Source organism: Brassica napus, chromosome A8, assembly GCF_020379485.1.
Source record: "Brassica napus cultivar Da-Ae chromosome A8, Da-Ae, whole genome shotgun sequence".
Classification (NCBI taxonomy): Eukaryota; Viridiplantae; Streptophyta; class Magnoliopsida; order Brassicales; family Brassicaceae; genus Brassica; species Brassica napus.
In genome coordinates this window covers 17,882,813-17,909,331 of record NC_063441.1, presented here as the reverse complement: position 1 = coordinate 17,909,331, position 26,519 = coordinate 17,882,813, and the positions used below count along the sequence as shown (strand labels likewise).

The 26,519-nt window shown below is 36.6% G+C and overlaps 5 protein-coding genes, 3 non-coding genes and 1 pseudogene across 9 annotated transcripts; 7 read left to right on the top strand and 2 right to left on the bottom strand.

Annotated features, from left to right (window-relative positions):
* The first annotated feature begins 612 nt into the window (after positions 1 to 612).
* LOC106361655 (WD repeat-containing protein 74-like) lies at positions 613 to 3,083 on the top strand. The gene is made up of 12 exons (XM_013801442.3): positions 613 to 797; positions 885 to 1,000; positions 1,103 to 1,132; positions 1,217 to 1,353; positions 1,450 to 1,629; positions 1,716 to 1,779; positions 1,856 to 1,963; positions 2,045 to 2,198; positions 2,276 to 2,365; positions 2,457 to 2,512; positions 2,592 to 2,649; positions 2,733 to 3,083. Exons 1-12 carry the CDS (start codon positions 716 to 718, stop codon positions 2,978 to 2,980), a joined length of 1,323 nt encoding a protein of 440 aa, XP_013656896.2. The 5' UTR covers positions 613 to 715; the 3' UTR covers positions 2,981 to 3,083.
* LOC106361656 (ER lumen protein-retaining receptor A) lies at positions 2,958 to 5,455 on the bottom strand. The gene is made up of 6 exons (XM_013801443.3): positions 5,164 to 5,455; positions 4,708 to 4,973; positions 3,872 to 3,987; positions 3,600 to 3,673; positions 3,446 to 3,509; positions 2,958 to 3,354 (listed from the first exon to the last, which is right to left on the bottom strand). Exons 1-6 carry the CDS (start codon positions 5,252 to 5,254, stop codon positions 3,318 to 3,320), a joined length of 648 nt encoding a protein of 215 aa, XP_013656897.1. The 5' UTR covers positions 5,255 to 5,455; the 3' UTR covers positions 2,958 to 3,317.
* A 5,416-nt stretch (positions 5,456 to 10,871) lies between these two features.
* On the top strand, positions 10,872 to 13,387 carry LOC125577121 (U-box domain-containing protein 17-like). The gene has a single exon (XM_048737933.1). It carries the CDS (start codon positions 11,114 to 11,116, stop codon positions 13,253 to 13,255), a length of 2,142 nt encoding a protein of 713 aa, XP_048593890.1. The 5' UTR covers positions 10,872 to 11,113; the 3' UTR covers positions 13,256 to 13,387.
* Positions 13,388 to 16,846: 3,459 nt separating this feature from the next.
* On the bottom strand, positions 16,847 to 20,876 carry LOC106361652 (RNA polymerase II degradation factor 1-like). Of its 2 annotated transcripts, none has more exons than XM_013801438.3 (10): positions 20,527 to 20,876; positions 20,248 to 20,291; positions 19,882 to 19,999; positions 19,651 to 19,765; positions 19,006 to 19,547; positions 18,667 to 18,910; positions 18,305 to 18,581; positions 18,055 to 18,204; positions 17,437 to 17,904; positions 16,847 to 17,352 (listed from the first exon to the last, which is right to left on the bottom strand). In XM_013801438.3, the coding sequence occupies exons 1-10, from the start codon at positions 20,711 to 20,713 to the stop codon at positions 17,035 to 17,037; spliced, it is 2,463 nt and encodes an 820-aa protein (XP_013656892.2). In that variant the 5' UTR covers positions 20,714 to 20,876; the 3' UTR covers positions 16,847 to 17,034. The 2 variants fall into 2 exon arrangements, with proteins under 2 accessions (XP_013656892.2, XP_013656893.2); XM_013801439.3 differs by having other exon boundaries at positions 18,055 to 18,201; positions 20,527 to 20,875.
* Positions 20,877 to 22,853: 1,977 nt separating this feature from the next.
* LOC106360036 (aspartate, glycine, lysine and serine-rich protein) lies at positions 22,854 to 26,356 on the top strand. Its single transcript, XM_013799642.3, has 4 exons — positions 22,854 to 23,086; positions 23,212 to 23,847; positions 24,286 to 24,328; positions 24,417 to 26,356. The coding sequence occupies exons 1-4, from the start codon at positions 23,023 to 23,025 to the stop codon at positions 24,652 to 24,654; spliced, it is 981 nt and encodes a 326-aa protein (XP_013655096.2). The 5' UTR covers positions 22,854 to 23,022; the 3' UTR covers positions 24,655 to 26,356.
* LOC125577501 lies at positions 25,427 to 25,497 on the top strand (annotated as a pseudogene).
* Positions 25,552 to 25,637, top strand: LOC125577503. Its single transcript, XR_007315912.1, has one exon. It is a non-coding gene; the product is annotated as a small nucleolar RNA snoR4a (small nucleolar RNA).
* LOC125577465 lies at positions 25,702 to 25,788 on the top strand. The gene has a single exon (XR_007315880.1). It is a non-coding gene; the product is annotated as a small nucleolar RNA Z195/SNORD33/SNORD32 family (small nucleolar RNA).
* On the top strand, positions 25,836 to 25,924 carry LOC125577470. The gene has a single exon (XR_007315884.1). It is a non-coding gene; the product is annotated as a small nucleolar RNA Z196/R39/R59 family (small nucleolar RNA).
* Positions 26,357 to 26,519: the final 163 nt, after the last annotated feature.

The window sequence follows — 26,519 nt, the reverse complement described above, 5'->3', positions numbered from 1 at the left end:
TTGGGCCTTAACTCTTAGAAAAGAAAGTGGGCTTAGTCTATTTATCTTTTTGAGATCTTCTGCTAAAGATGTAGCTAAGCAGCTCAAGGTATTGTTAAAAACTCAGCTATGATAAACACTTTTGTAACACTGTCTGGTCTTAAAGGATACTGGAAACTCACTTGCTTGAATGATTTAGGAACAACAAATGGTGATGCCTGGACATAGAGATTCCAACTTGCAGAAGGAGCTGAATCAGTATATCCCAACAGCAGCTGCTTTTGGAGGAGTGTGCATTGGTGCACTCACTGATTTGGCTGATTTCATGGGAGCTATTGGGTCAGGGACTGGTATCTTACTGGATGTGACTATCATATAGTATTTTGAAACCTTTGAGAAGGAAAAGGCCAGCGAGCTTGGCTTCTAAAGGGTTTATTTTGTTGAGACTAGTGAGAAACAGACTCTTCTGTGGGACTGTGTCGACTTAAGTTTATAAAGAGCATTTTGGTAGATGATAATTTGTAGGGTTTAGCTTAAGCAGACATGTTTCAAAAAAAAAAAAAAAACAAAAAAAAAAGCTTAAGCAGACAAAAGTCAAAATTTCCGGTTAAGCTAAACCGACCCAGGTAGATGATAAATTGAACAGACAAAACAAAATTCGTAGGGTTTTAGAAAGACCTGTCTCTTCTCCGTCGTCTTCCCTCTGCAACTCAGAGCCAATTACGGCGGCAAAGAAATGCCTCGAGTCATCACCAACGAGACCTACGGTTGCCCTCCGATCCGAGCTTTGACCTTTGACTCTCTCGGCTTAATCAAAGGTTCACACTTTTCTCAATCTTCCTCCCTCTTTCTTCAGCTGAGGAATCATACTGAAGTTTAATTTTTTTTTCAATTCAATGTTACAGTGACTGAAGCTCGAGGCAAAGAGAGAGGAACTCCAACTGTAGTCAACACATGGGGCGAGATGAACGCTTCCAGAAGCGTTCTCGCCTCTTCCATGGATGATAGGCCAAGTAACCCGGTACAAAGTTTCATCCTTTCAATGTTTATGTAAGCTTTTACGTGAAGCTAAAGTTAAGTTTAGTTCAAAAGCTTATCACTTTTGTCTTTGTTTTGATTGCAGCTTTTGGCTGTGGCTAGAAAAGATGGCAACGTGAGTTTTCCTTACTCTAATCACTGTGTAGTTAATGTCCTTATCTGCAAAGCCTAGCTAACGTTTATGTCCAACTTTACTTAGGTTGAGGTTCTTAATCCTTGTAATGGTGATCTTCACTTTGCATACCCTTTATTTGGTGATGATGGTTGTTCACCTGAGGATGAAGAAGTCTCTGGCTTGCACTTATTCAGAAAACAAAAAGATGATCAGGCAGAAAGGTATGTGTAGCTTTACACTATAACCGTTTCTCTGACCATTACTAGTTAGTTTTTTTTTTTTTGTGATTTTATTAACATAACTTTGTGTTAATTTAGATCTTGCACATTGCTTACATGCACTAAGAAGGGAGATGTGAGCCTCAGAACAGTTCAGTTTCCCGATGCAAGTGGTGATTCTACAGATGACGCTGCTCCCAAGACTTGGAAAGCATGTGGTTCTGGTGAAGTGTTGTTTGGTAAAGTGGATGGGAGCGAGAACTTCGGCTTGTTTGGAGGGTTAGTAGTAGTTAAGAACTGAATCAATGTTTTCATTATTTCTCGGTTTGATTGTTACCGTAGTGAAATGAATGGTACTAATGCAGGAAACGTGTTGAAGTCAATATATGGGATCTTGAACAATGTACTAAGATCTGGAGCGCCAAATCAGTGAGTTTCTTTGATTTTGAACTAACTCACCCTTAATGTCTCTTCTAAGTTCTAACCAATCTCTGTTTTGGTGTAGCCTCCTAAAGACAATCTTGGGATCTTCACGCCAACCTGGTTCACTTGTGCTGCGTTCTTGAGCAACGAAGATCATCGTAAATTTGCCACGGGAACCAAGTCTCACCAGGTTGAAACCCTGAAGCTTCTACTGCCACCAGATTGTTATAGCATTGTCCAGATTACTCACATTTTTTTTGTATGGAGACAGGTTCGTCTTTATGATGTTTCTGCTCAACGCAGACCCGTCCTGTCCTTTGATTTCCATGAGACCGCTATTACAGCCATCACTGAAGATCCAGATGGTCATACTATCTATGTTGGGAATGCTTCTGCTGATCTCGCTGCCTTTGATATTCGAACAGGTTCATTGATTCTCTCTACTAATGTGTCATTAACAGTGTTGATGCATCAAACAAGTAATTACTCGTCTCTGTTGCAGGAAAGCTGTTGGGAAACTTTTTAGGGAAGTGTTCTGGAAGCATAAGATCTGTTGTTAGACATCCACATCATCCAGTGATAGCTTCTTGTGGTAAGATGCATTGTATTGTCTACATAACTTCAAAAATTCATATGCGTTTTTCAACAGTCTCATATGTGTGTTGTTTTATTGAACTGTTCAGGGCTGGACAGATATTTACGAGTCTATGACGTGAAGACACGCCAGCTCATCTCTGCGGTACACTCTTCGACATGGAGACTGATGTTCTTTTGATAAGTAGAGAGTCTTATTCCCTCATCATTTTTTGTTATTGCAGGTTTTCTTGAAGCAGCATCTTACAGGTCTTGTATTCGACTCAGGGTTTAGTGGAGAAGGTTAGTTTTCTTTTGGCCGTTTACATATCACAGCTGTTTCTGCATTATTAAGTGATAGTATGATTGGTTTATGGTCGAAACAGAGATAGCTGTAGCAAACACAGTTGTCGAGGCTGAAACAGAGGAGAAGATGACGATCTTGGAAGATGATGAGGAAGAGGGTGAAGATAAAACAGAGGAGGCTCCTGTGAAGAAAAAGAAGTCAAAGAAAGAGAAACGCAGTAGAGATAAAGTCTCAGAGAAGGGTGAAGAGATAGACGAGGTGAGAAGCAAGAAGACGCGAGATCACAAGAAGAAAACAAAGAAAGTAAAACACATTCAAGAAGACTAGTTTCAAGTTTTTTTTTCCACATTGTTGTTGTACTTTGCTCTTCTAATCTGAGCTACAGTTTTGAACAAGACTTAAAAGAAAAACAGTGTTTTGGCTCTTTAAATTTTTGTGTTCCCCCCAGAAAAGACTTCAGAGTTTTTGATTTCAACCTCCACATGAAAGGGAAAGTTACAAACTTACAATGTTCATTGAAAGGCTAAAGCACATCTCAAACAACAATCCTGCATCATTCGACTCGTTGTCAGATTGTAACCATGTCTTTTTTTCGTTTTTCTAGTGTCACCCTCATTGTAACTTCCTGAATTATGACACTGTTGCAAAATTTGTGTGGTTCCGCTCAAGCAGGTAGCTTGAGTTTGGTGTTGGTTTTCCAGCTACAATGAAACACAAAGTGATCCAAGGTCAGTGCGTGATAAGTGGCTATTAAAGGTTTCGAGAATGCTCAGACGGACGAGCTCTCTTTACCTTAAGTAGTAGTAGTAGAAGAAATCCGCATAGAGAGCTGTCTGGACAAGACCAGAGACACAAGCTGTAAAATGCAAATATGTCAATGTTAGCAATGAGGAAAAACAATTCGGTACAAATGTAAATGGTTCTTCTTTGTTGTAACATTAATTACCGATCCATCTAGTGAAATGATCTTCTGTGAAATAGCGATAGATCCAGTTGATGATATACAGTCCACGATACGCCCTGCAAGTTAAATCATTGCCCATTCACAAACCAAATGCATAATGACAATAAGCAAGTCCTTTATGTAAAATCAAGAGATTACAATAAATTATTGCAGGTAGTACTAGTGCTACATCAAACATCGAGTTTCAAAATGTGAACTCATAGAAGCCAGTGGAACAAGCTAGCAAACGCACATCTCTGGAAAGAATTACGTACCCAAGAAAGAGAACATATTGTCCAGTCAAGTTGTCCACATTCCCACTTCTCTGTAGCAGGACCAACTGGGGAAGGATAGCAACTGCCTCCAAGTATATAGAAAAGGCCCAGAACACCTACAATGGTTTCAAATTCACAGCATTAGCATGTTGCACTTCAATACTGACTATCAACAACACACAACCACATTGCCGCAATACTACTTCAGAATACAACTGGGAGTGAAGGCAAATGTATGTAGCCATGTAGGTAACGCTAAATAATTCTAGTGAATTTCAAATAAAGAGATTATATAGGCGCAGCTGACAAGTTAATCAAAGAGCATTTTGACAAGAAAAGTAGCAAGATGCTGATAACATAAATCCATGTGCACCTTATGGAAGTAAATTTTGTCACAGGCAAATGATCACACATCAGATCAATGGAAGCAAACAAACCTCTAACGATGAATCAGTTTGACACTCAAGGGAAACTCATAATAAGCAGCAAGATATGAGAAGTGGCACATGTCATACAAATTCTAAACAAGCTTTAGCACCAACAGTGACAAAGGTTTAAATATTCTACCAACAGACAAGAAAATTACAAAATCTATATGATATAAATGGAAAGAACTGATACATCCATCACAATCACCAAGCACATATGGTGTATATGAAAATGATACAGCAAAACCAAGATCACAGTTTGATGTATAACGAACGAACTAAAAAGAAAGATAACACAACATATGAGAGCAAGTTACACTACCGCACAATACTAGCTATGTGTCCCCAGAAGTATTCGTTTTCCTATTATCAACAAACCAAAACACACACAAAAGCATATGAAGATACCTCTTGAAATGTGAATTTCTCATTCATGATAAGTCCCAAAACAAAGCACGCCAACACAACGTACTGATGACGAAACGTATCCAGATCCTTATCGTATGACCTCCGCACCAACGGATGCCTACGCATGCACCAAACGATAGCCACAGAGCTGGCAATGAAGACGATCTTCATCACGGTGTTGTAGAGAGACACATAGTCCGTGATGAGATCCATGTAACGAGTCAAGAACACAAGCGCGTACAGCTCCTGAGTCTTGAGAGAGATTCCTTAAGCCAACCAACAATCAAAAGTCAACACAGAGACGTATACGCTCGAATCTATCTTAGGGGGAAGAGATCTCCACTACTTTGACTTACTCGGAGATCAATCATAAAAACTCAATCGGATTCAAAACGAGATTGCATTGTGAAGCTAATGTACGAGGTCAAACCAATGCGATTGTTTACGAGAACTCACCGGCGCAGGATTTGGTGGCGTAGATTTTGAGGAGGAGGATTAAGATACTGATCAAGTGAGTCATATCGCCAGCGAATCTGAAGATATTCATGGTTGATCAGCAAGACGGGGGAGACTCAACAAATTTTCCGGGAATCCAGAAAAGAAAATTCGATCGATGCTTTGTCTCTTCTAATCGAGAATCCACCAGAAAGGGAGACCTAAAGTTCCATTGAAGCGCAGATTTGAAGCTCCATTGAAATGAACGTGCCACGTTTTTTCTCTCCTGCGCTGACGTGGCGGAGTTAGGAGAGAGCCAGTTAACTTGATTTGTCACGTGTTCTATATGCTTTTTCAAAAGCTGTTACTGACTCGTTAGTTACATTACATGGACCGGCGTATACGGTATATGGGCCTTTGGTTTTCATTTGTTCAATTTTGATTTTAGTAATAGTAACTAATAGGTGTTATAATCCATTTTTGATTATTGTATTATCCAGGTTTTGGATTTATTAAGATTCACGATTTTATTCGGATCTATTGAGGTTCTGAATTTTGGTGAAAAACTTATGTTCTGCCCATTCAGATATTTATATATAAGAGATCGGATTTGGTTCATTTCGATTCTAGTTTAAATACTCATTCATGTTATCTATAAATATTTTAAATATAGTTATGTTATCTATGAATATTTTAAATCTAAAAGTATTTCATAATATTTAAAGATCTAAAAATACGTACGTATGACTAAATACAAAATTTATAGTATTCGAGTTACTTATTTATATTTTAGATTATCACTATTTTTCTTTTAAATATCAAATGCTTATTCAAGAATAGTTTCATGTTTGGTGTCTTTTAAAAAAAAATATTTAAATCTTTAAAAAAAAAATTGGGCAATCATTTAGATTCAATGTTTGGTTCGAATAAAACTAAAATCTAATATACTATTAAACTAGGTGTTTTATCCGCATATGCGGGCATAAACTTTTTATGAATACTTATTAGTTTATGCTTTATTAATTTAAAATCAACATAATAAGTTATTATTTATGGTTTTAAATAGTTAAATCAAACATCAAAGTATTTATATATATCAAATATTTTTTTTATCAAAATATATACTTACTACTGTGTTAAATGTTTTTTAAACACTCATATCTTAGAAATAGTTTAGAAAATATCTTTATATAATTTTTTTGCTTGACTAATATTTAATTATCAATTATTTTTTATCTTAACTTTTTAACTTTTATAATAAAATATTGTTTTCACATAGCAACACAATATATATAAGAATAATCTTATTTTTTATAATTCTATTATATTATTTTATAATCAATTATTTAATGTAACATATAACATATAAACTTTATACTGTTAAAATAAAATTCATTTTTAATTATATATAAAATTCAGTAAAGATATTGTTTAAAATTTGTTTTTAATATAACATAGAAATTTAATATTATTAACATTCGTTTTTAATTATATACAATATTTATTAAGGATAATTTTAAATTAATATATTAATGATTTAACTAATAACAAATAATAAATCAATGATTTAGCTAAAACTTAATAAAAATATGACAAGTAAGCAAAATTACCTAAAATCATGAAAAATATGACAAATAAGCAAAACCACTTCATAAATAATAGTATAGATAAGATCAATTTAGATATTTATGTTGGTTTCGGTTTAGTTCATAAACTTTTGGTTAGTTTTTCGGTTTTTGCGTTCTATTTTTTTCCACCCTTATAAATATTTGTCCTAAGTGATTTTTTATAGAGAATTTTGTTCTAAAAGAGTTGACCATTTTGTGATATTTCGCTGATACAAATCGTAAATATAATAAAATTGTATTGAACGCCCAGCTCGCTTCAACGTTCAAAACTTCGTTTTCTTGTGAAGAAATAGAGAAGCATGAAAATGATGTTGAACGTCACGACTCATCAAATATCGGACACGTAAAACTAAACATGTTTGTTTTTTTTTCTGTGTCGTTAGTCAAATAAAAACTAGTACAATAAGGCACTATTAATGCTTCTCCGACGATAGATTCCGTGGTCGGCCCGACTTTTGCTTTGAGTGCGTATCGATTGAGATAATTTAGTTTCTTAGGGCATCTCCAACCCTACTCTATTTTTAACTTCAAACATCATTATGGAGTAAAATCTTCTCCAATCCCACTCTATTTTAAATAGAGTAACCCTAGCCATTATTCCATTTTGGAGTTGAACTTTTTTTATTTATAAAATAATCTTTTCAATCTTTAATATTTTTATTTTTTACTTAAATAATATTTAAAATGATACATTAACATGAAAATAGTATATTCCACAAATGATTATTTAATAATTTTAAATAAATAATGAAAATAACAGAAAAAATAAATAATTAAAATAAAAATAACATAAAATAAGTAATTTAATAATCTGAAAAATCCGTTCCGGATCTGCTAAGATCGGTGAAATATTGCCCAAACGGAGAAGTCTGAGAAAGAACGTGTTGTCTAATTAATGCTCATTGTTGAACCCACATATATGTTGTCTTTTTAATGATTTCTTGTACTTTTTACTAATAAATATTTAATTCAAATAATTTATATTTTAATTATTTATTGTAAACATAAAATAGTTGGGGTTAATTGGTAAATTTTTATAAGTATAAGATTTTATTTACAATTATTAATAAAATAAAAATGAAATCATTTAAGAAATATTATTTTTGGAGTAAAAAATAGAGTAATATATTGGAGTAAAATCTTACTCTATTTTGGTGTTGCACCATTTTGGAGTAAAAAATGGGATAATACATTGGAGATGCTCTTAGCAGTGTATATAAGTCAATGTAAAGATAATACTACCATATTCATCCGTGTTGTGATTTTATATTGCAAATGCTTTTGTTGATTTGGTAATGGGTGCAATTAAGAACAGATAACATATCACGTGACTTGATTCTGTATAAAATGCAACTACCGTATTATAATAATCGACAAAATCGCCGCTTTTGTAATTAAATGTTGTAATGGTTCACACATGAGAAGTTAAGTCATAACGGATCCAATTTTTGTGCAAGAAAATGAAGTTCGTTTATTAGATGAGATAGCATTGTTTCTCAATACCACATGCATTTTTCTGCATTTAAATACATTTGATTTTAAAGTATTCATATTTACTTATTTAAATTTTAAAGTAATCGTATTTGAAATTATATTTGTTGATTTTGATATATTTTTGTAATAATAATCCATAGACATTATTATCGAGCTAAAATAATTAAAATATTATCTTTTTGATCATAATCCATAGACACAATTGGATCATAATACATTTGAATAAAAAATGGACCATTCTAATATTCAATATCCAATATCAAATCATTATTTATATATGTATAGCTTATAGCCAAATTTGAAGTTATTTTAAAAATAAATGCAATTATAAATTATGAGTGTAGAAGTGGATTAGTCCATTTATTTAATTCACTTTGCGCCAATTTAAAATATTTGACCCTTTTAATCCATATTTATTTTATATGTTAAATAATTTGTTTTTGTTTTAATAATTTGTAATCATATTATTTTATTATATATATATGAACATAATTGCATATTTATGAATGTTGAGATAAAATAAAAAGAAATTCTAACTTTACCTCAAGTTTATTACAAAAAGATAAAATTACCTCTCCTAAATCATTTAGAATGTTTAACAATTATTTATAGAAGTTTATGCTTAATTTGACCCAAAAAAGTTTTATAGAAGTTTATAAACCAAGTTCACCCTTTAATTTTAAACACTAAATAATTATTATTAAACTTTACACTCAAATATTATGATATTTTTTATTGATTCTATTTTTGAAAATGATATCAATTTAGTGTGTTTTAAATAATTTATATAAAATAATCCATTATTTAACTTATTTTGTATTCACATGTTTTAATTAATATTTTATTATTTACTAATTCATCTATTTAATTATTTTCGTTGGTTAAAAATATTTTGTATGTTTGACAAAATACCTTATTTCTGCTTACCACCGAAACTCCAGAGATCCGCTGTCACCTAGCCTGTCTCAGCCCCGCTGCGGTCAGATTTGAAGTATGAGGCTTCACCGAGTTCCAGAACTTCAAGTATGTTACCATGGAGTGTGGTTACTACCGAGAGAGCAAAGTAAAACCAAAATTAAATAAGAGGGAATTACTTCTGACGCCGGCGAAAATTACCGAACGTCGAAAGAAAACGGTGCATCTCTAGTTTTCTTCTTGCCGATTTAAGGGGGGTGTATTAATTGAGAGTTTGGGTGATTTGTGTCGAAATGATAAATCTCCTGTTATTGAAACATGAATTTTAAAAACTCATTTAAAATTCAGTGTTATTGAACTTGACATTTTATAAAGTACTCTGAAATTCACTGTTATTGAAAATATTTTAAGTCGTGAAGTTTTAAAGTTTTCAAGTGATTTTAGAGAGTTTGGGTGGAATTTCTTAGTTAAAAATTAAAACTCAAATCTCATGATTTTAAATAATATTATAGAGTGGTTTAACAAAAATCATTTATTCTCTGCAATTCTTTAAAATCATCTAAAACTTCATTAAAAATCAAATCACCTCAAATTTTAGAATAAATACACGCTAAGATGTGTAATATCCCAAAGAGATCACGGTAACTTGGAATTTGGTCCTAATCCAGATTCATATAATGCGTTTAAAAAAACTTGCAAAGAAAACTAAATCACATATTTTTATTACATAGGAATGGTTAATTTAAAATTGGTTAATATATAAACGTTTAAATGTAAATTTTTGGCTTTGTTTTCTGTATGTTGCTAATAAAATCACCGACGTCCCTTTTCGTGGATAATCGTGATCTTTAATTAAATTAAAATGTAAAATATAAACACTGACGATTTTCATATTCAGCTGAGTCAAGTATTTTGTTTGTGTTTTTAAAATTAAAACTATAAAGCAAATATTTAGAAAAAAACAGATAGATAGTTGGTGATTTGTGACTAAAAATAATATCTTGAGTTTGTGTTATATTGGTTGACAAAAAAAATTAATTGTATCTTTGTTTAGATGTTGTGCCGCCTAATATTATTCCCCAACTTCATGTAACTATAGAAGGAATCAACCAATTAAATGGCTGATGCTGTGGACGATATTCCATATGCGTCTTTGACTCCTTGTCCATATATTTTATGTTAATTAAGATCACGAAATTAATTATCCTTTAAAACAATACGGTTATAGTTTAAGAGGATTGTCAATAATTAAATTCCGTTTTGATTATAGAGTTGCGTGTTCTTCGATCTAACTAAAATGTAGTTTACCAGTTTTGGTCAAACAAAATTAAAGAAGGCTTAATTAGTCATTTATATTAGGCATATACTACTAGTATATGATATAGCAATCAAATCTCTCCCGACATAAAAAAAAAAAATACGACAAAAGAAAATACGTAGATTCCGAGACTCATAAATGTATTTTGCAGAACACATTAACTATGAGTCGGAATGGTTAAGAGTAAACAACTTAATTATGTATTAAAGATTTTATTATTCGATTAGATTTTTTTTAATTTTAAAATTAGAAGATGTAAAAATAGAAAATCGAGTGGACAGAAAATGGATTCAATCTGTCTATCTATCCACATATCCGTTAGATTCCAGAGCATTGACTTTTACTGAAACCTTTCGCTGGAGAAAAGAAAAGTTTCTTCTTTAGAGATAGAGAGAAGGAAACAAAACAAATCTGACAACTAAGAAAATTCTCAACCTTTCTTTTATTTCTCTCTGACGCGGTCTTCCTTCTCATCTCTTTCCCAGAAAGTTATCATTAACCCCTTTTTTCACTTTTCTTCCTTTCCTCTCCTCTGACTTTTTTTTTTCTCGTAACTATAGTTTTCAATTAGATTCGATCTGAGACGGAATCAACAACTAAAACCCCGCCGGAATCCATGGCTACGGCAGCGATATTCTCATCTCTACGACGGAGGAGATCGCCGTCGCTGGAAGCCTTTCTATCCCCCGTTGACCTCTCCGGCCTCCCTCTCGTTCAAACCCTAGCCGCAATCTCCACGGAAATCATATCTTCCTTCAGCGGCACACGGTTCTCGTTCCAACGAAGAAACGCTCGCTCGCTGATTCGCAAGATCGAGATCTTCCTCGTGTTATTCGAATCCCTCGCGGAGTCACGCTGGGGCTCGACGCCTTCTTCGTCTTCCACAGCGTTGCTGTGTCTCAAGGAGCTCTACCTCCTCCTCTACAGATCCAAGATCCTCCTCGATTACTGCGCTCATTCCAGTAAGTTATGGCTGTTACTCCAAACTCAATCCATCTCCGGCTACTTCCACGATCTGAACCAAGAGATCTCGACGCTTCTCGACGTCTTCCCGGTCAACGATCTAAGCCTCAGCGACGACGTAAGAGAGCAAATCGAGCTGCTCCAGAGCCAATCGAGGAGATCGAGATTGTACATCGATAGCAACGACGAGTCGTTACGCAGAACATTCTACTCGTTCCTCGACGGATTCGAGAACGGAGAGATACCTAACTCCATCGCTCTCAGATCGTTCTTCGCTGAGAAGCTACAGATTAAAGATTCGAAATCTTGCGGAAACGAGATCGAGTTCTTGGAGGAACAGATCGCGAATCACGACGGAGATGTTGAGCCTACTGGCTCCGTGATCAACGGGTTTGTAGCCATCACACGGTACTGTAGATTCTTGTTGTTTGGATTCGAAGAAGAATGGAGAATCAAGAATAATAATCCGAATAAGAAGAGCAAAAGAGACGGAGATGGATTCATAACAGTTCCTAAGGATTTCGTTTGTCCGATCTCTCTAGATTTGATGACTGATCCTGTGATTATATCCACAGGGCAGACTTATGACCGTACCTCCATAGCTAGGTGGATCGAAGAAGGGCACTGTACTTGTCCCAAGACGGGGCAAATGCTTATGGACTCTCGGATTGTACCTAATCGAGCTTTGAAGAATTTGATAGTCCAGTGGTGCGCAGCGAGTGGGGTGTCTTATGAGTCTGAGTTTGTTACGGATTCTTCGACAAACGAGGGGTTTGTGTCTGGTCTTCCGACAAAAGCTGCGGTTGAAGCGAATAAAGCTACTGTTTCTATACTTATTGAGTATTTGGCAGATGGGTCTGAAGCGGCTCAGACTGTTGCGGCGCGGGAGATTCGTCTTTTGGCGAAGACAGGGAAGGAGAATAGGGAGTTTATTGCGGAAGCGGGGGCGATACCGCACTTGCGGAGGCTTCTCAAGTCGGAGGATGCTGTCGCGCAGGAGAACTCTGTGACGGCGATGCTGAACTTATCGATATATGAGAAGAACAAGAGTCGGATCATGGAGGAGGAGGATTGTTTGGAGGCTATAGTGAGCGTTCTTGTGTCGGGTCTCACAGTGGAAGCGCAGGAGAACGCAGCCGCCACGTTGTTTAGTCTCTCTGCGGTGCACGAGTATAAGAAACGGATAGCGATGGCTGATCAGTGCGTTGAGGCGTTGGCTTCGCTGCTTCAGAACGGAACACCGAGAGGGAAGAAAGACGCGGTGACGGCGTTGTATAACTTATCGACGCATCCTGAGAACTGCAGTAGAATGATCGAAGGAGGAGGAGTGTCGAGTCTCGTCGGAGCTCTGAAGAACGAAGGAGTGGCGGAGGAAGCTGCAGGAGCTTTGGCTTTGTTGGTGAGACAGTCTCTTGGAGCTGAGGCTATAGGGAAAGAGGAGTCCGCTGTGACGGGGCTCATGGGGATGATGAGATGCGGGACGCCGAGAGGGAAAGAAAACGCGGTGGCTGCTTTGCTTGAACTATGTAGAAGAGGTGGAGCCGCTGTGGCGGAGAGAGTGTTGAGAGCACCTGCGATTGCTGGAGTGCTGCAGACGCTTTTGTTTACGGGGACGAAGCGGGCTAGACGGAAAGCTGCTTCGCTTGCTCGGGTTTTCCAGAGGCGTGAGCATGCGGCCATGCGGGCAGGTGGTTATGGGTTTGTAGGGGATGTGAACGGGAATAGAGACGGCGGCAATTTTACGACGGATGTCTCTGTTCCGATGTCGATCTCCATCTCCGTACCTGTATTGTGATCTATGTTTAGTTAAAAGGTTACAAGATAAAGCTCCAAAGAGGGGAACTTTCTTTTGTCGGTGGTTGGTGGTGTTTGTCAATATTATACATTTATTGGTTGGGAGGTATAATACGAAGTGAAATTTAAGAGATGATATGTATGTTTATCTTTCAGGAGACAAAACCTGAAAAAGAGAGCGAGAACTAAAAGAGTTTAGTGTTATGATCTTTGTGTGTATTGTATTTGTTATGTAAGCTATGAGACCTATTGCATTGTGATGGTAAACTAATAAGGAAGGAAATTGCGTTTTGTTACTGTTAATCATTTGAAATGTAGGTGCACAAAACAATCGGTTGGGAATATCAAAATCTGATGAATCTGTTCATGTCGCTTTATTAATGGGATGCCCTAATACAAAATCAAATAGGACAGAAGATTTGCTTGCATAGAGAAAAAACTTTATTATTTGGATTCTGTAGGTTAATAAAGGTGGCTTATACTTAGAATCAAAGATTATAAAAATATTTAAGAAATAAAACTTCAGAGTCTTGGCTAATGGAGAAACCCTTTAAGGAAAACATTCAACAAAAAGAATAATTACATAACAAAAAGGGAAAATAGTGAGGGTTAGAGTATGATTTGAATGGTCTCTCCACTTGTGAAATTGATAGAAAAAAATCAATTACAAATGAAAATAATATTAGAATAAGAAGTGAAGATTTTTTTTTTTTTTTGAACTGAAAGAAGTGAAGATATTCATTGCAAAAAGGTAAGAGAAAAGAGGGAATCTTTAGTGTTTGATAGCTTTTTGTGAAGTGGTCAGTTGGGGGTAAATGATAATTTTTCTTTATAGGGTTTTGTTTCTTACTCTATTGTTATATGCTTACAATGGGGATCTCATTATTATATATCTTTGAGAATTTGCACTAGATGACTAGAAATATAAGTGAAATTAGTTATATGGAAATGTACTGTGCTATTTTTCATAATATAACTGAAATCTTTTTCTTTTGTTATATATATATATGTATATGTAGTGTGTGTGTGTTTATCTGTTTCGGTTTTATGATTTACAATGTGATTTTGAAGATTTCAAAGTCAAAGTTGGCTAAAATAAAGATTTCCAGCTGCAAACTCCCATAGATTTCAAGTCTCTATTAAGATATGATGATGATGCGTGCATGTTGAATATGTTATAGGCACTATATTATCGGCAAAATATCTGAAGATATCATAATCAACTATAATCCTACTGGTGGATTTCATGATTTGGAGACATAGGGTGGCGTCGTCCACTGTATATTTTGTTCTTTCTTAAAGTGGATGCGACTTATTGTGTGGTTTGCCTTTTTGGAGTTAAATACCTTGTGCGTGTGCGCATACTATCATCAAACCAATCTTACGTTATCAATTTCATACATTTTGTAGTATTTTTCGTTACTTTAGTATTAAAGGTTATATGCAGTTTTTTTTCTTCCTAGTTTTGTACTTCCTCCGTTTCAATTTAATCGTCGTCGTTGAATATAAAATTTGTTTTAAAATAAATGTCGTTTTAAGATTTTAATGCAAAATTTATTAACAAAAAATTCCAGTTTATTTTTCTGTTGGTTAAAATATGATTATAGATGTATATAGGTAATCATATTTTTATTTTAAAAATATAAAAAAATTATATGTTTTATTATTTTGTTTGCATAAATCTAGAACGATAATTAAAATAAAAAAAAAGTAATATTATATATTGATCACATCCGTGGTTTTGTAATGCACCTTCAAAATATTGACTTGACTCCACCGTCACATGCATGTTTTCATACTTTCAATAATTAGACTAGGAAAAACATAAGATCGATTCAGAAAAAGTTTGGTCTTTCTAGATAGCTTTTAAAACGGGTTAGAAAGTAAGAAACTTCTCTCCACCGTCACATGCATGTTTTCTTAACCCGTTTTAAAAGCTATCTAGAAAGACCAAACTTTTTTTTAAACATTTTCCACAAATTTAAAGGTAAAAGATGAACAGCAAGGTGTAGTCAAGCTTCAAACTCATGTTATCCCCAAAGCTAGAATATGCTTAAAAAAACCTTTAAGCACTTGGGACAAGAAAAAAAAAAAGAAGAGGCAGATTAAGAAAAGGTTTATTTTTTCTTATAAGTTGCGTCGATGAAATCAGAATTGCTTGTTACCTAAGTTAACAGAGTAGACAAAAAGATCATGCTTATTTAACATACATTCGGAACATGTTCATGATTCGCCACATAAACTTCTCTATAACCGAAAGAAGCTGAAAAAGACCACTCTCTCTTTCTTCATTTAGTAAGAGTTTTGCCAGAGTTGATGGGTTTGATCTGAGGGCTGACCAACCTGAGCCCCCGCACCATCTCTAGGGTTTTGCTGCTGGCGCTCGAGCGACATTTCTGATTGGGACTGAGAGAAATTAGGGTAGCCATGTAACGCTATTGTTGTTGCTGAGCTTGACGATACCATCCTGCTGCTGCTTGCTGAGTCTGTTGTTGTTGTGCTTGGAGGTTGTAGTATGTGACTTAGCCGGGACACCTGACATGGTCTGAGAGCCATGACCGTGATGACACATTGCCGAGTTTTCATTCTGAATGGATAAAGCAGGAGAAAAACAATGTCATCAAGCTGTTCAGCCTGTTCTTGTCTGAAACCAAGAGAAAGTGGTAAGAAAGTGACCATAAAGAGACAATTATTACCTTGTGGCCTAAGTAATGGTGGAACAGAACTACTTCCTCCACAAGTGCCAATCCCTCTCTGAGAATTCGGTAAGAACCGCTTGAGTTCTAATAGCAAGCCCGAGGGAGGTCAATCTTGCTCCCATTATATGTTTCTGCTTAGTCTATGTTTCTTGTCAAGCACGTAACTTCTGTTTTCGGATTGCAAATGAAGCCAACTGTTAATCCTTGACAACTTTGTTCTACCCTCTTTCTGTCTAACGTTTTTCTCCAAGACACCGATCTTGGAACGAGCTTTGGTCGCAGATCCGGGCCCCGTCTTTGTCTTATCCTCAGACACGACCCAACTTTAATATCACATTTAGATATGTCCTGACTATAAACTGTTGCTGCATCATCTGCTCTATTCTGACTTATATCACAAGTCGACTTCGAAACACTCCTCTCCGAAGAGCCACAGCCGTGTGTTTCGGTCCAAGTTTGTTAGTTGGTTTAGTTGCTTCATTTTAGGATCTATCGTTTCCTGTGAGGCTATGTATAGCCATCTCCTTATTTCAATGAAATCAGAGTATTATTCAGAGAATTACAGAGCATTTGACTTTACTAAGAGATGTTGATTGAATTTGAACTCTGAATACGATGACATTTACATCAAATATGATTATTGCTATTACTAATGTTAAGTTTATTCACTGCCGAGCTTAGTTACTATATATCCTTTCTAGAGACTTTCTTGTTGTAAAGGCTGCAGCTGACGTTTTGGAAGGATTCGGATGCTACCTTTTTCTTGAAACCAGAAACTTATATGTTGAATTATATGTCAAAGGTAAAAGATAAACGCCAAGCTTCAAAATCATGTTTAAGAACTAGTAAATAAGAAGCAGATTATGAAACGTTCAAACACTTGGGACAAGAAATAAAAGAAAGAAAAGGTTCACCAATTCTTTTTTATAAGTTTGCATCGATGAAATCAGAATTGCCTGTTACCTAAGTTAACAGAGTAGACAAAAAGATGATGATTATATAACATACATTCAGAACATATCCATGCCTCAGCCACACAAAACCACTCTATAACCGAAAGAAGAACACACTCTTTCTTCATTTAGTAAGAGTTTTGCCAGAGCTGCTGCTGGGTTTGATCTGAGGGCTGCTGACCAACCTGAGCCCCCGCACCATCTCTAGGGTTTTGCTGCTGGCGCTCGAGCGACATTTCTGTTTGGGACTGATAGAAATTAGGGTAGCCATGAGACCCATAACGCTGTTGTTGCTGCTGCTGAGCTTGACGATACCCTCCTGCCGCTGCTTGCTGAGTCTGTTGGAGTTGCTGTTGTTGTGCTTGGAGGTTGTAGTATGTGTTAGCCGGGACACCTGACATGGTCCGAGAGCCATGACCGTGATGCCACATCGCCGAGTTTTCGTTCTAAATATTTAAAGCAGGAGAAAACAAAATGTCATAAAGTGGTTCTTGTCTGAAACCAAGAGAGAGTAAAGAGACAATTATTACCTGCTGCTGCTGCTGATGTTGAAGTGCCAACAGATGATTACTCTCTTTGTACTGAGAACTCAGAACATCTTCATAACCGGTAGGAGCAGACTGTTGTTGGTTAATAGGGAAGTTTCCAGCGGATCCAACATTAGTGGAGTTTCCAAATCCGTAACCGGACGCAGGCGCTGTTGCAGACTGAGGCAGATTACTGGGAGAGAGATTGGTTTTGTACTGTGGAAGCAACGCAGCTAGTTGCTGGTGATAGGAGCTGTTACCAGCATATGCTTGCTGGAAAGCGGATGGCATGTATGGATAGTTCTGAGGGATTAGAGGATAACTAATCATGTTTGCAAAGTGTGCTAGCGGCATTGTGGGTTGAGAGTAAGGATGCATTTGAGGAAGCTGTTGAGGAAGTGCTGGTCCAGTGGCGATATTAGCACCTTGTAAATTTTGCTGCGTCGCTGGGATTCCACTGCCTCGGAGCGCCTACAAATGTAAGAAAATATATAATCAAAATCATATAAATTCCTCTTGTTGTATAGATTTGGATACGTATAGATCACTCCATAGTCGAGCAAAACCTAATTAACAAGACATCTTGTGTTTCTTAAAAAAAAAGACAAAGTGGTTATTTACCTCTGGCATGGAAATGCTTTGGCCACCAAGTGAAGAAGCATTGTTGCTATTTCTTGACTGCATAGACTGTGCAAAATTGGAATACTGGAACTCAAGCTCCCTAGCGTTTTGTGCCAATAGACTGTTGGGATCTGAGTGTGGATATCCCTGCTGAGTCAAGACACACAAACAAAGTACCAATGTTAGCAATGCCATTGGAGAATTTCATTGGTTCATCACTTCAAATATGGATAATGCACATGTAGCTTACCATCACATTTGACAAAGAAGCAAGATTCTGCATCTGGTTCTGAGCATTTGTCTGTGACGCATCATATGCAGTATTCAGCTGCTGCTGCTGCTTAGCATACTCTGTCTCGGACTGAGCAAATGTGTACTGGTTCTCTTGAACAGTCTCAGGGTTTTCTTGCTTCAGAACCTCTCGCCTAGATTCCAAAGAATCATCATAACTTCCAGCGGCAGGTGCGTGCCCCATACTTCCATTAACTGTACTTCCAAGGCGTTCATCTCCATAGAACTCAGTATTTCTGCAAAACAAGCATTGATCAGTTAGCAAGTAAGACATATAAGCAAAGCCCATATCGAAAACGAAATCATTAGTAATAGGAATACCTAGCATCTGGATGTTCGTTCTGTGGAGCTACGTCAGGTGTCTCTTCTGCATTGTTGCTCAAAGGCCTTGATCCAAAACCTCCAAAACTTCCAAAACTCAATTGCGAGCACTCTTCTGTATGGATTAGCAAATGTTTTGGAATAACAACAGCGGGTCTATCCTCTTCATGCGAGGCTTCTTGATCATGACCATCTATGGTTAGTTCTTGAGAGTCGGCTGAACCAGAAGAGACCTCATCTTCATCTGAAAAGTAGTAATGAGACAGAAAAAGATACACTTAAGAAAACCAAAACATCTTCTTTTGTGCTGCTGATCATGACTCTATGTATTCACATTACCTTTGCGGTGCTCCACAGGATGGCTCTGCGTCTCATAAGTGTACTGATTATCATTAGATTCAGACGAAACTCCAGAGTCATCTTCTTGGACATTTCCAACCGAGCCAGGTTGCACATGATCGACTCCAAGATCTTCAGAAGGGCCACTTGCTGCTAAATGTATATTTTCTAACCGGTCCCTCAGATGTTGTTGATCTACTCGCTCAGATTGGAAATCAACTGCGCCACCGCATGCCTCTGACTCTGCTGGTGCTACCGATACAGAAGATGTAATAGGAGCCAGTGGCTTCTCAATCGACGGCCATTCATCTTTCACAGGGACCTGATGATTTGCATTAACTTCATGCTCGTGATTAATCTCAGATCGTTGTGAGTTTGTTGTCTTGTTCTGTGGTCTACCCCTCTTCACAATGTCAGCCATAGACATCTGGCCTGGAGCTCCAAACCATGGAGTTTGATGTCCAGAAGCAGGCTGTGATGATGATGATATTCCATCGCTCGAGGCAGCAGGTGGCAATTTATTCTCCGTGACAACAGAATCACTGCAAAACATATGCAACTAAATGAGATTCTACCAATACAATCATTTTTCAATTTGCATCCAAATTCCAAAATGCAAAAGAAAGAGACCAGTCAAGGGAAAACCTGTGCGGTGTCTGATGTTGGTTTGCCACTCCAGAGGCAGAAGACCAAGAGCTTGTGTAACCCTGGGTTCCACTTTCTCTCTTGTTTGTAGATTTACCCTGGAAGTTTCCAGAATCTGAAAAACAGAAGCACATAAGAATGAATCCTATAGTTATAAACTACAACCGCTTGAAAAGCGCGCCAATAAAGGTTCATATAAATCTTTATGTATCCAAGAGATCATGTCTATACCAGTAGAGTTGAGATGAGTAGATCCACTTCGACCAGCATAGCGATCAGAACCACCTCTACCACCACGGTTGTATGTGTTATGACCACCACGCAGCCTGTAATCCGGTACATCCCTTGTCTGAACAGAAGAAATAACAGACTTAAGAACAAGCAAAATCTTCCAATAAACCAGAATGATAACTTTAGCTAAAAACTAGAATTCAATTGATTCCAGCAGAAAACAACAGCTAGTAACAAAAACATTTGAAGTAAGTAAGTAGACCTCAAGGCATGAAAACATAATTAGTTAACACTAGACAAGTAAATCAAAATAGACATTCCCTAGTCTATTTGACATAAGAAGAAGAGTTTCAGGCATTGACTCACCTCTTTCTTCTTTTCCTTTTTGCTCTTTACCTCGTGAAAAGGATCTGCGTAGAACCAAAAAAAACAAGAATCAGTATCATTAATAGACGCAAACTGCAACCTTTGTAGCTGAGAAAGTTCTCAACTTGCAATAAGACAAAGACACCACTACTTGATAATTCCAGCTTAAGCTTTTCGCGCAAAGACAGAAACTTTCGTGCACAAGGATGAAAACCCTAATAGAAAACCCTAATTAATCAGTCAATTTTTCCAAAAAAAAAAAATCTCATTTGAGCGAACCTTGAGAGAGGAGGCGATGAACGGCTTCGTTAGGATCCATATTACACTCTTTAAGCATAGCGTAGATCTCAGCCTCGGGAGAGTTCACGATTTCCTTCAAGCTCTGTACTATTTTCCTAGACCCTGTCGGAATATCGTTATTGCCTTTTCTCGCTCCGCCGCCGCCGATGACCTTGCCGCTGCTCATCTTATCCGCCGTAGTGAAGCTGCCTCTCTCTCTCTCTCTCGGATCTGGATGTATCGACGCTCTCTGTGTGTGTGGTCAGTCGCGAGAATACGAACAAAGAGAGAAGAAGAAAAAGAGGAAGAAGAAAGGAGCAGAAGATATATATCTTTGTACAAGGAAGAAAACCCTCTCTCGATTTTCGGTTTTTTGTTTTTTCAAAATTATAAAATTACGGTTCTCTTGTTTGAACCGGTCTGTCTTAACCGGGTTTAAGATTACTGAAACATTAGCTGGGACCCACCCCCAAGCCGTCGAACAAATTGCCCACCTCCCAGCCAATTGCGTGTTGTCACTTGTCATGGTATCATGTTGTCATGTGTGCATGTGTATCGTCCTCAGGGGCGGTCCTGGGCACAGCGGACTGAAACACCGGCTTAGGGCCCCCAAATTTTTTTAAAAAATTTACATAAGAAGGGGCCCCTAAATTTGTAAAAAAATTTTTTTTTATAAAACCCTTACTAAATTGTTTTAGGCCCCCAGCATCTCAGGGACGGCCCTGATCGTCCTTTGTATAAAATTTTATTTGTCACTCTAACGGTCTAACCCGGTTTATATACCAAAAGTTCAACATGCTAACAGTAATGTATCCGAAATACAAGGTTATGATTACTGAGCCACCCTCATGATTTATTTTAACTAGGCATGCAATTATAAACCGATCAAACCGATTTTTTGAATTTTGGTTTCCATTTGGTTCAGAAAAAGAAACAAACGTGGTTTGGAGGGGAAATAGCTGAATGAAACATTGTCCTATAGCTTCCAGTCTTTTTTAAAAAATTAGATGAACAAAAACTCTTGAATTTGTAAAAAAAAATTATTGAATTGTTTATAGTTCCCAAAATTTTATACTGTCTTTGTTTGGAGGTATCAGTTTTTCAAATTTTTGTTAATAGATACGAAAATATATTCAAAATTTATATTACATAAATCGAACGAAACAAAATAAAAAAGGAGTTACAATGCCGATTGATTTGGATTCAACGGTTTCCTACGAAATACTACTAGTGTGGATTAAAACTTGGGGAAAAAGGTTAGCCACATGAACTTTCTCAATAAAGAAAACTCATCTGAAAAATTGTATTGTAACAAAGGTTAGAAATAAACAAAACGAAAAGAACCACTTGTTTACAAGAGAAGATACATATAAAGATAGAGAATTGCAACTGGGCTTACTAAGCAGATATTCCTTATGTTTCATGGGAGCACTTTAGCTTTTCGTTATTTTAACTTACAGTACAGGTTCTCTCTGTTGATATTCGACTTATAGTACAACATCAGTTAAAACGACCTCTCCTACCAACTCTTGTTAGCTCAAATAAAAAGCACCATAGGTAAATGTTTAAAGGCCAGAGTGACGCAATAGACAAAATTAATATTGATGATGTGGTTTCGGATCTTGGAGATTTTACGGATTTCGATCCAAAATCTTTTAGTAATGAAAAAATGCCATGCTTGTTTTAGAACAAGACATTCTCCAAGAATGCTCTAAATATTAGAGTTGAAAGTTAGCATATAAACATTGGTTATGCTCACTTCTATTGATAACTTGTGACATAATACCATCTTCATTTGTCATTGAAATCATATGTTGAGACTTAAGACAACTAATGATATGACTTAACAAGTTCGGCAAAAATGTAACATATGTACTATAAGAAGTTCATAGGAGGTGTTCCAAAAAAAGGTAGGTTCTAGGTTGAAACCCCCAATTTCTGAAACTAAATCATGTAATTAGTTTTGTTTTATACATCACCCAATCATGTGATCTTTCGCATTTGCTTTGAATATTTTTTCCACTTGAGCTAACAATACTTTGTTTGAATAATTTTTCACCACATATGCATCTTATATATCTCTTTTACTAAAGGAGAGTAAATAGTTAGGAAGATGTTTGAACTTTCCCACCAAAAAGGGAGCTTCTTATATTTATCCATGTACTATAAGTTTAATCTGTAAATACCTTTTCTTCTTTATGGTGTTTTTCTCTTTGCTTGCCGATTCTAGCTTCCTCCTAGTTTCTCCTTTCTCAAGTTTTCTTATATTCTTCTCATACATGTCTTCGCGTCCCCTCTCTCTCCCATCCCAAGAAATCTTTGATTCTATGATTCTCCTTTTGTCTTCTTCATCTTTGTATAAATATTATATATCTACACCTGAGAGGGAACTTCTTCGCAACCATTCTATCTTTCTTCTACCATACCCCAAGAAAACCCAACAAGTCTCTCTCTCTCTTTTCAAGATCTTCAACTACACAAGGAACAAATAAAGAAATGGCTCACATTGTTGCTCGTCGATATTTTCAGATCATGCTTCTATGTCTTCTAATCAGTTCACGTAATCTCTCTACGTCTCATACAACATTAGAATCATGAAAGGATGAAGGAGAATTAGTGTTTGTTTTTTTGCTTAGAAACTGACCTGTATTTTTTTTCCCTTTTTGATGATTGGTTTGGTTTCAGCTCTAGATGTTATAGCTCAGGGAGGACAAGGTGATATACCAGTTGTTAATCCTACATCTCCCGGTGGTGATACCACCACACCAACCATTACCCAACCATCACCGCCTTCCTCAACGTTTCCAGGTCCAGTCACAAACCCAAATCCACCAACTGGTGGCTATCCACCATTAGATGGTACAACACCAACCGGTGGTGGCTATCCACCACTTGATGGAACCACACCGACCGGTGGCGGCGGCTATCCACCACTTGATGGTACTACACCGACAGGTGGTGGTGCACCTGGTGGTGGAGGTGGCGACACTGGTACAGGTGCTGGTGGTGGTGGTGGTGGTGCGCCTGGTGGAGGCGGAGGTGGTGGTGACACCGGTGGAGGTGGTGGTGGTGGTGGCGGTAGTGGCCAGTGGTGTATAGCTAAAGCAAATGCTTCGCCAACATCATTACAGGTGGCTTTGGATTACGCTTGTGGGTATGGAGGAGCTGATTGCGGCCAGATCCAGCAAGGTGCAAGCTGTTACGAGCCTAACACTATTCGTGATCATGCTTCGTTTGCTTTCAATAGTTATTACCAGAAGCATCCTGGTTCAGACAGTTGCAATTTTGGAGGGGCTGCACAACTTACCAGCACAGATCCAAGTAAGACACTTTTAACTTTCTTGATCTACAAGTCTACGTATATAAATCCATTATACCGTTGGTAGTATCTCAAAAGGGGTTTTACCCAAAAATATGAAAAGTATATATTGGTAATTTTCAACTAAGTTTCTCATGAATAAAAATAACCAGAAACATAAAATATAAAAAAGAGTAAGAATCTTTTGTTCGATAAATTTTTCTATTTTCTAGAAAATCATTTAACATTTATCAAAATCTCAGTGGTTAATTTTATTATAATATATTTTTAATGACAAATTTTATGGGTATCTCACCAATGCTTGCTCTAATGGTGCTCTAAGAATATTATACCACCATCACCATGTGTTATAGAGCTTGATAATGACTAGAGTTTTCACCTTTCTATGCTAAATATAAATTCGAGTCTGGTACTCAAAATCTGCTCTTGTACTGCTCCAGGTAAAGGAAGCTGTCGCTTCTCAGCATCATCAGGAACAGTCAGGTACGTCTCTCTTCCCGCTAAAATAACGTCTTAATTAACCTGCCAAAAGAAATAGAGAATAATACTGCTTTCTCTATGCCAAATGCAGCACAAGCCCGCCAAGTCAACCGAGTCCACCAGATTTCAACTCCCCACCTTCTACTTCTACCTTCCCACCGCCAATAACAACTCCAACTACAGGCATGCCTGGTTCAGGACCACCCTTCGGCGTGGCAGAGCCAACGGGGCTTCCGAGTTCAGCAACTCATGCGTCACATAGCTTTTTCATTTCATTATTTACAGCAGTTGGGATACTAGTGCCACTACTCAGGCAATATTATCTTTAAACAGACAGAGGGTCTCAGGGTTTCAATCATTCCCTGCAAATTACGAAGCCGTGATCAGCAAGAAGATTTATAATCCAAGACCACCTTTACTCTCATCATCTGTTCTCTTGCTTAGTTCATAAATATATTTATTTAGTAGGAGCTATTACACAATCAAAGGGCTTAGATTATTAATTATAAACATTCTTGTAGACACGTTAAGCGTAATGTATCTCTCCACAGTTTTAGAGAATAAAAGTACTTAGGGAGCTGATAAAAATGACAAAAATGGGAATGATATAAAACTAATGACCTGATCAAACATAAATGCAGATTCAAAGACCTGATCATCATTATTAACCTAAAAGTCAAGGAGATCCAGATCCTTATAGTTTACTCAACGATAATCTATAAAGAACAAAAAAAAACAACAACATAGCTTCTCAATCCCACGAACAAGTCCAAGAGATCATCTCTAGCTGTTATGCGGTATTAACTTCACTTAAGGATTAACCAGCTATAAGTTTAATTTGGGCCTATTTTTTAAGCCCATAATTTAGAAGGGCAGGCCCATATGTAAAGCGGCGACGAATAATGAGTGGGAGACACAAACCCTAAGAAACTAAGCAGTCTTCTGCTTCTATATAAAGTTCAAAAACCATCATGACCTCTCCAAATTACTGACGGCTTGAAAACCCTATGTTTATTGTGTCTTTCTTCTATGTAGGAACCTTAGCTAGTTATGTAGCTTGATGTCTTTCGTGGATCTTTTTTTTATTTGTTCGGTATTGAAGAAAGTGATGATAAGGAATTGTCGCCCCAGTCTTACTTAAAACATGGTGATTGACTACTTCTGTCTGATTCTCAAAGATTTTCATCTTTTAATGTTAGCTAGTTCTGTCTTTGATCATTGTATATGGATATGATGAAATGGCATAAATGTTTTGTGACACCCAGTCTGATCTGCTTCGGCAGAGTGAGTGATTTGCCATATTCTCTGATCTATAATCATTGATAGATTTATGTTTTGTGAAGTTCTGTTCTAGTTTAAATTTGTGTTTTCTAGTCGAGAGGAATGAGGATTATTATTACCATACGTCTGCAAATCTGAATTACAGTGTTGATTCATAGACATGCACTACCATCTGACCTCTCTTAAAAGATTTATTGTTTTTGGTTTTCAATCTTTTTTCTTTCTCTAATGCAATCAATGATGAATAAAATCGTCCATATTTAATGATAATCCCGTGATTATTAAACACTAGATCACCATCTTTCGGCTGAGATTGCAGTTTTTAATTAAATTTTTGACTTTAGTTTTTGTGTTATTGGTAATAGATTGCCTAATGGTATCTGATGTCCAAACTTAAAAAAGTAGTTGGACATTTCGTTTTTCATAGGCAGAAACTGAAAGAACAGGCCTTTGCGACACAGCTAGCTTATTACATAAGCTACTTGTTACTTTTAATCTGTTTATATCCAACTAATCTATGTTTGCTTGTTTTTTTTTCTTTTTCCAGTAATAGTTTGATAAATTGTCTAGTAATTGCATAATTATTATTGGACTGTTGGTAATTAATTAATTATATGTAAATGTTGTGTCCCAGATGACATGTAAATTTTGTTGTAGTCTTTTCGGTTTTGTAATTCCCAATGATGTAAAATCTGTTCTAATCCGATACTTATAAACGTATACAACTGAAAAGGTACTTTCTTGGACCAATGATAGAGACCCTAGATTTTATTTAATATAAATTGATCAATTGCTTATTAACCAATGTGAAAAACAGACAAATGTTATAAAGAAAGAACGAATTTTGATCAACTCGTGTACAAAAGGCTCACCTAATCGAACTATCAAATCCTGTTTTGATCAACTCGAGCGA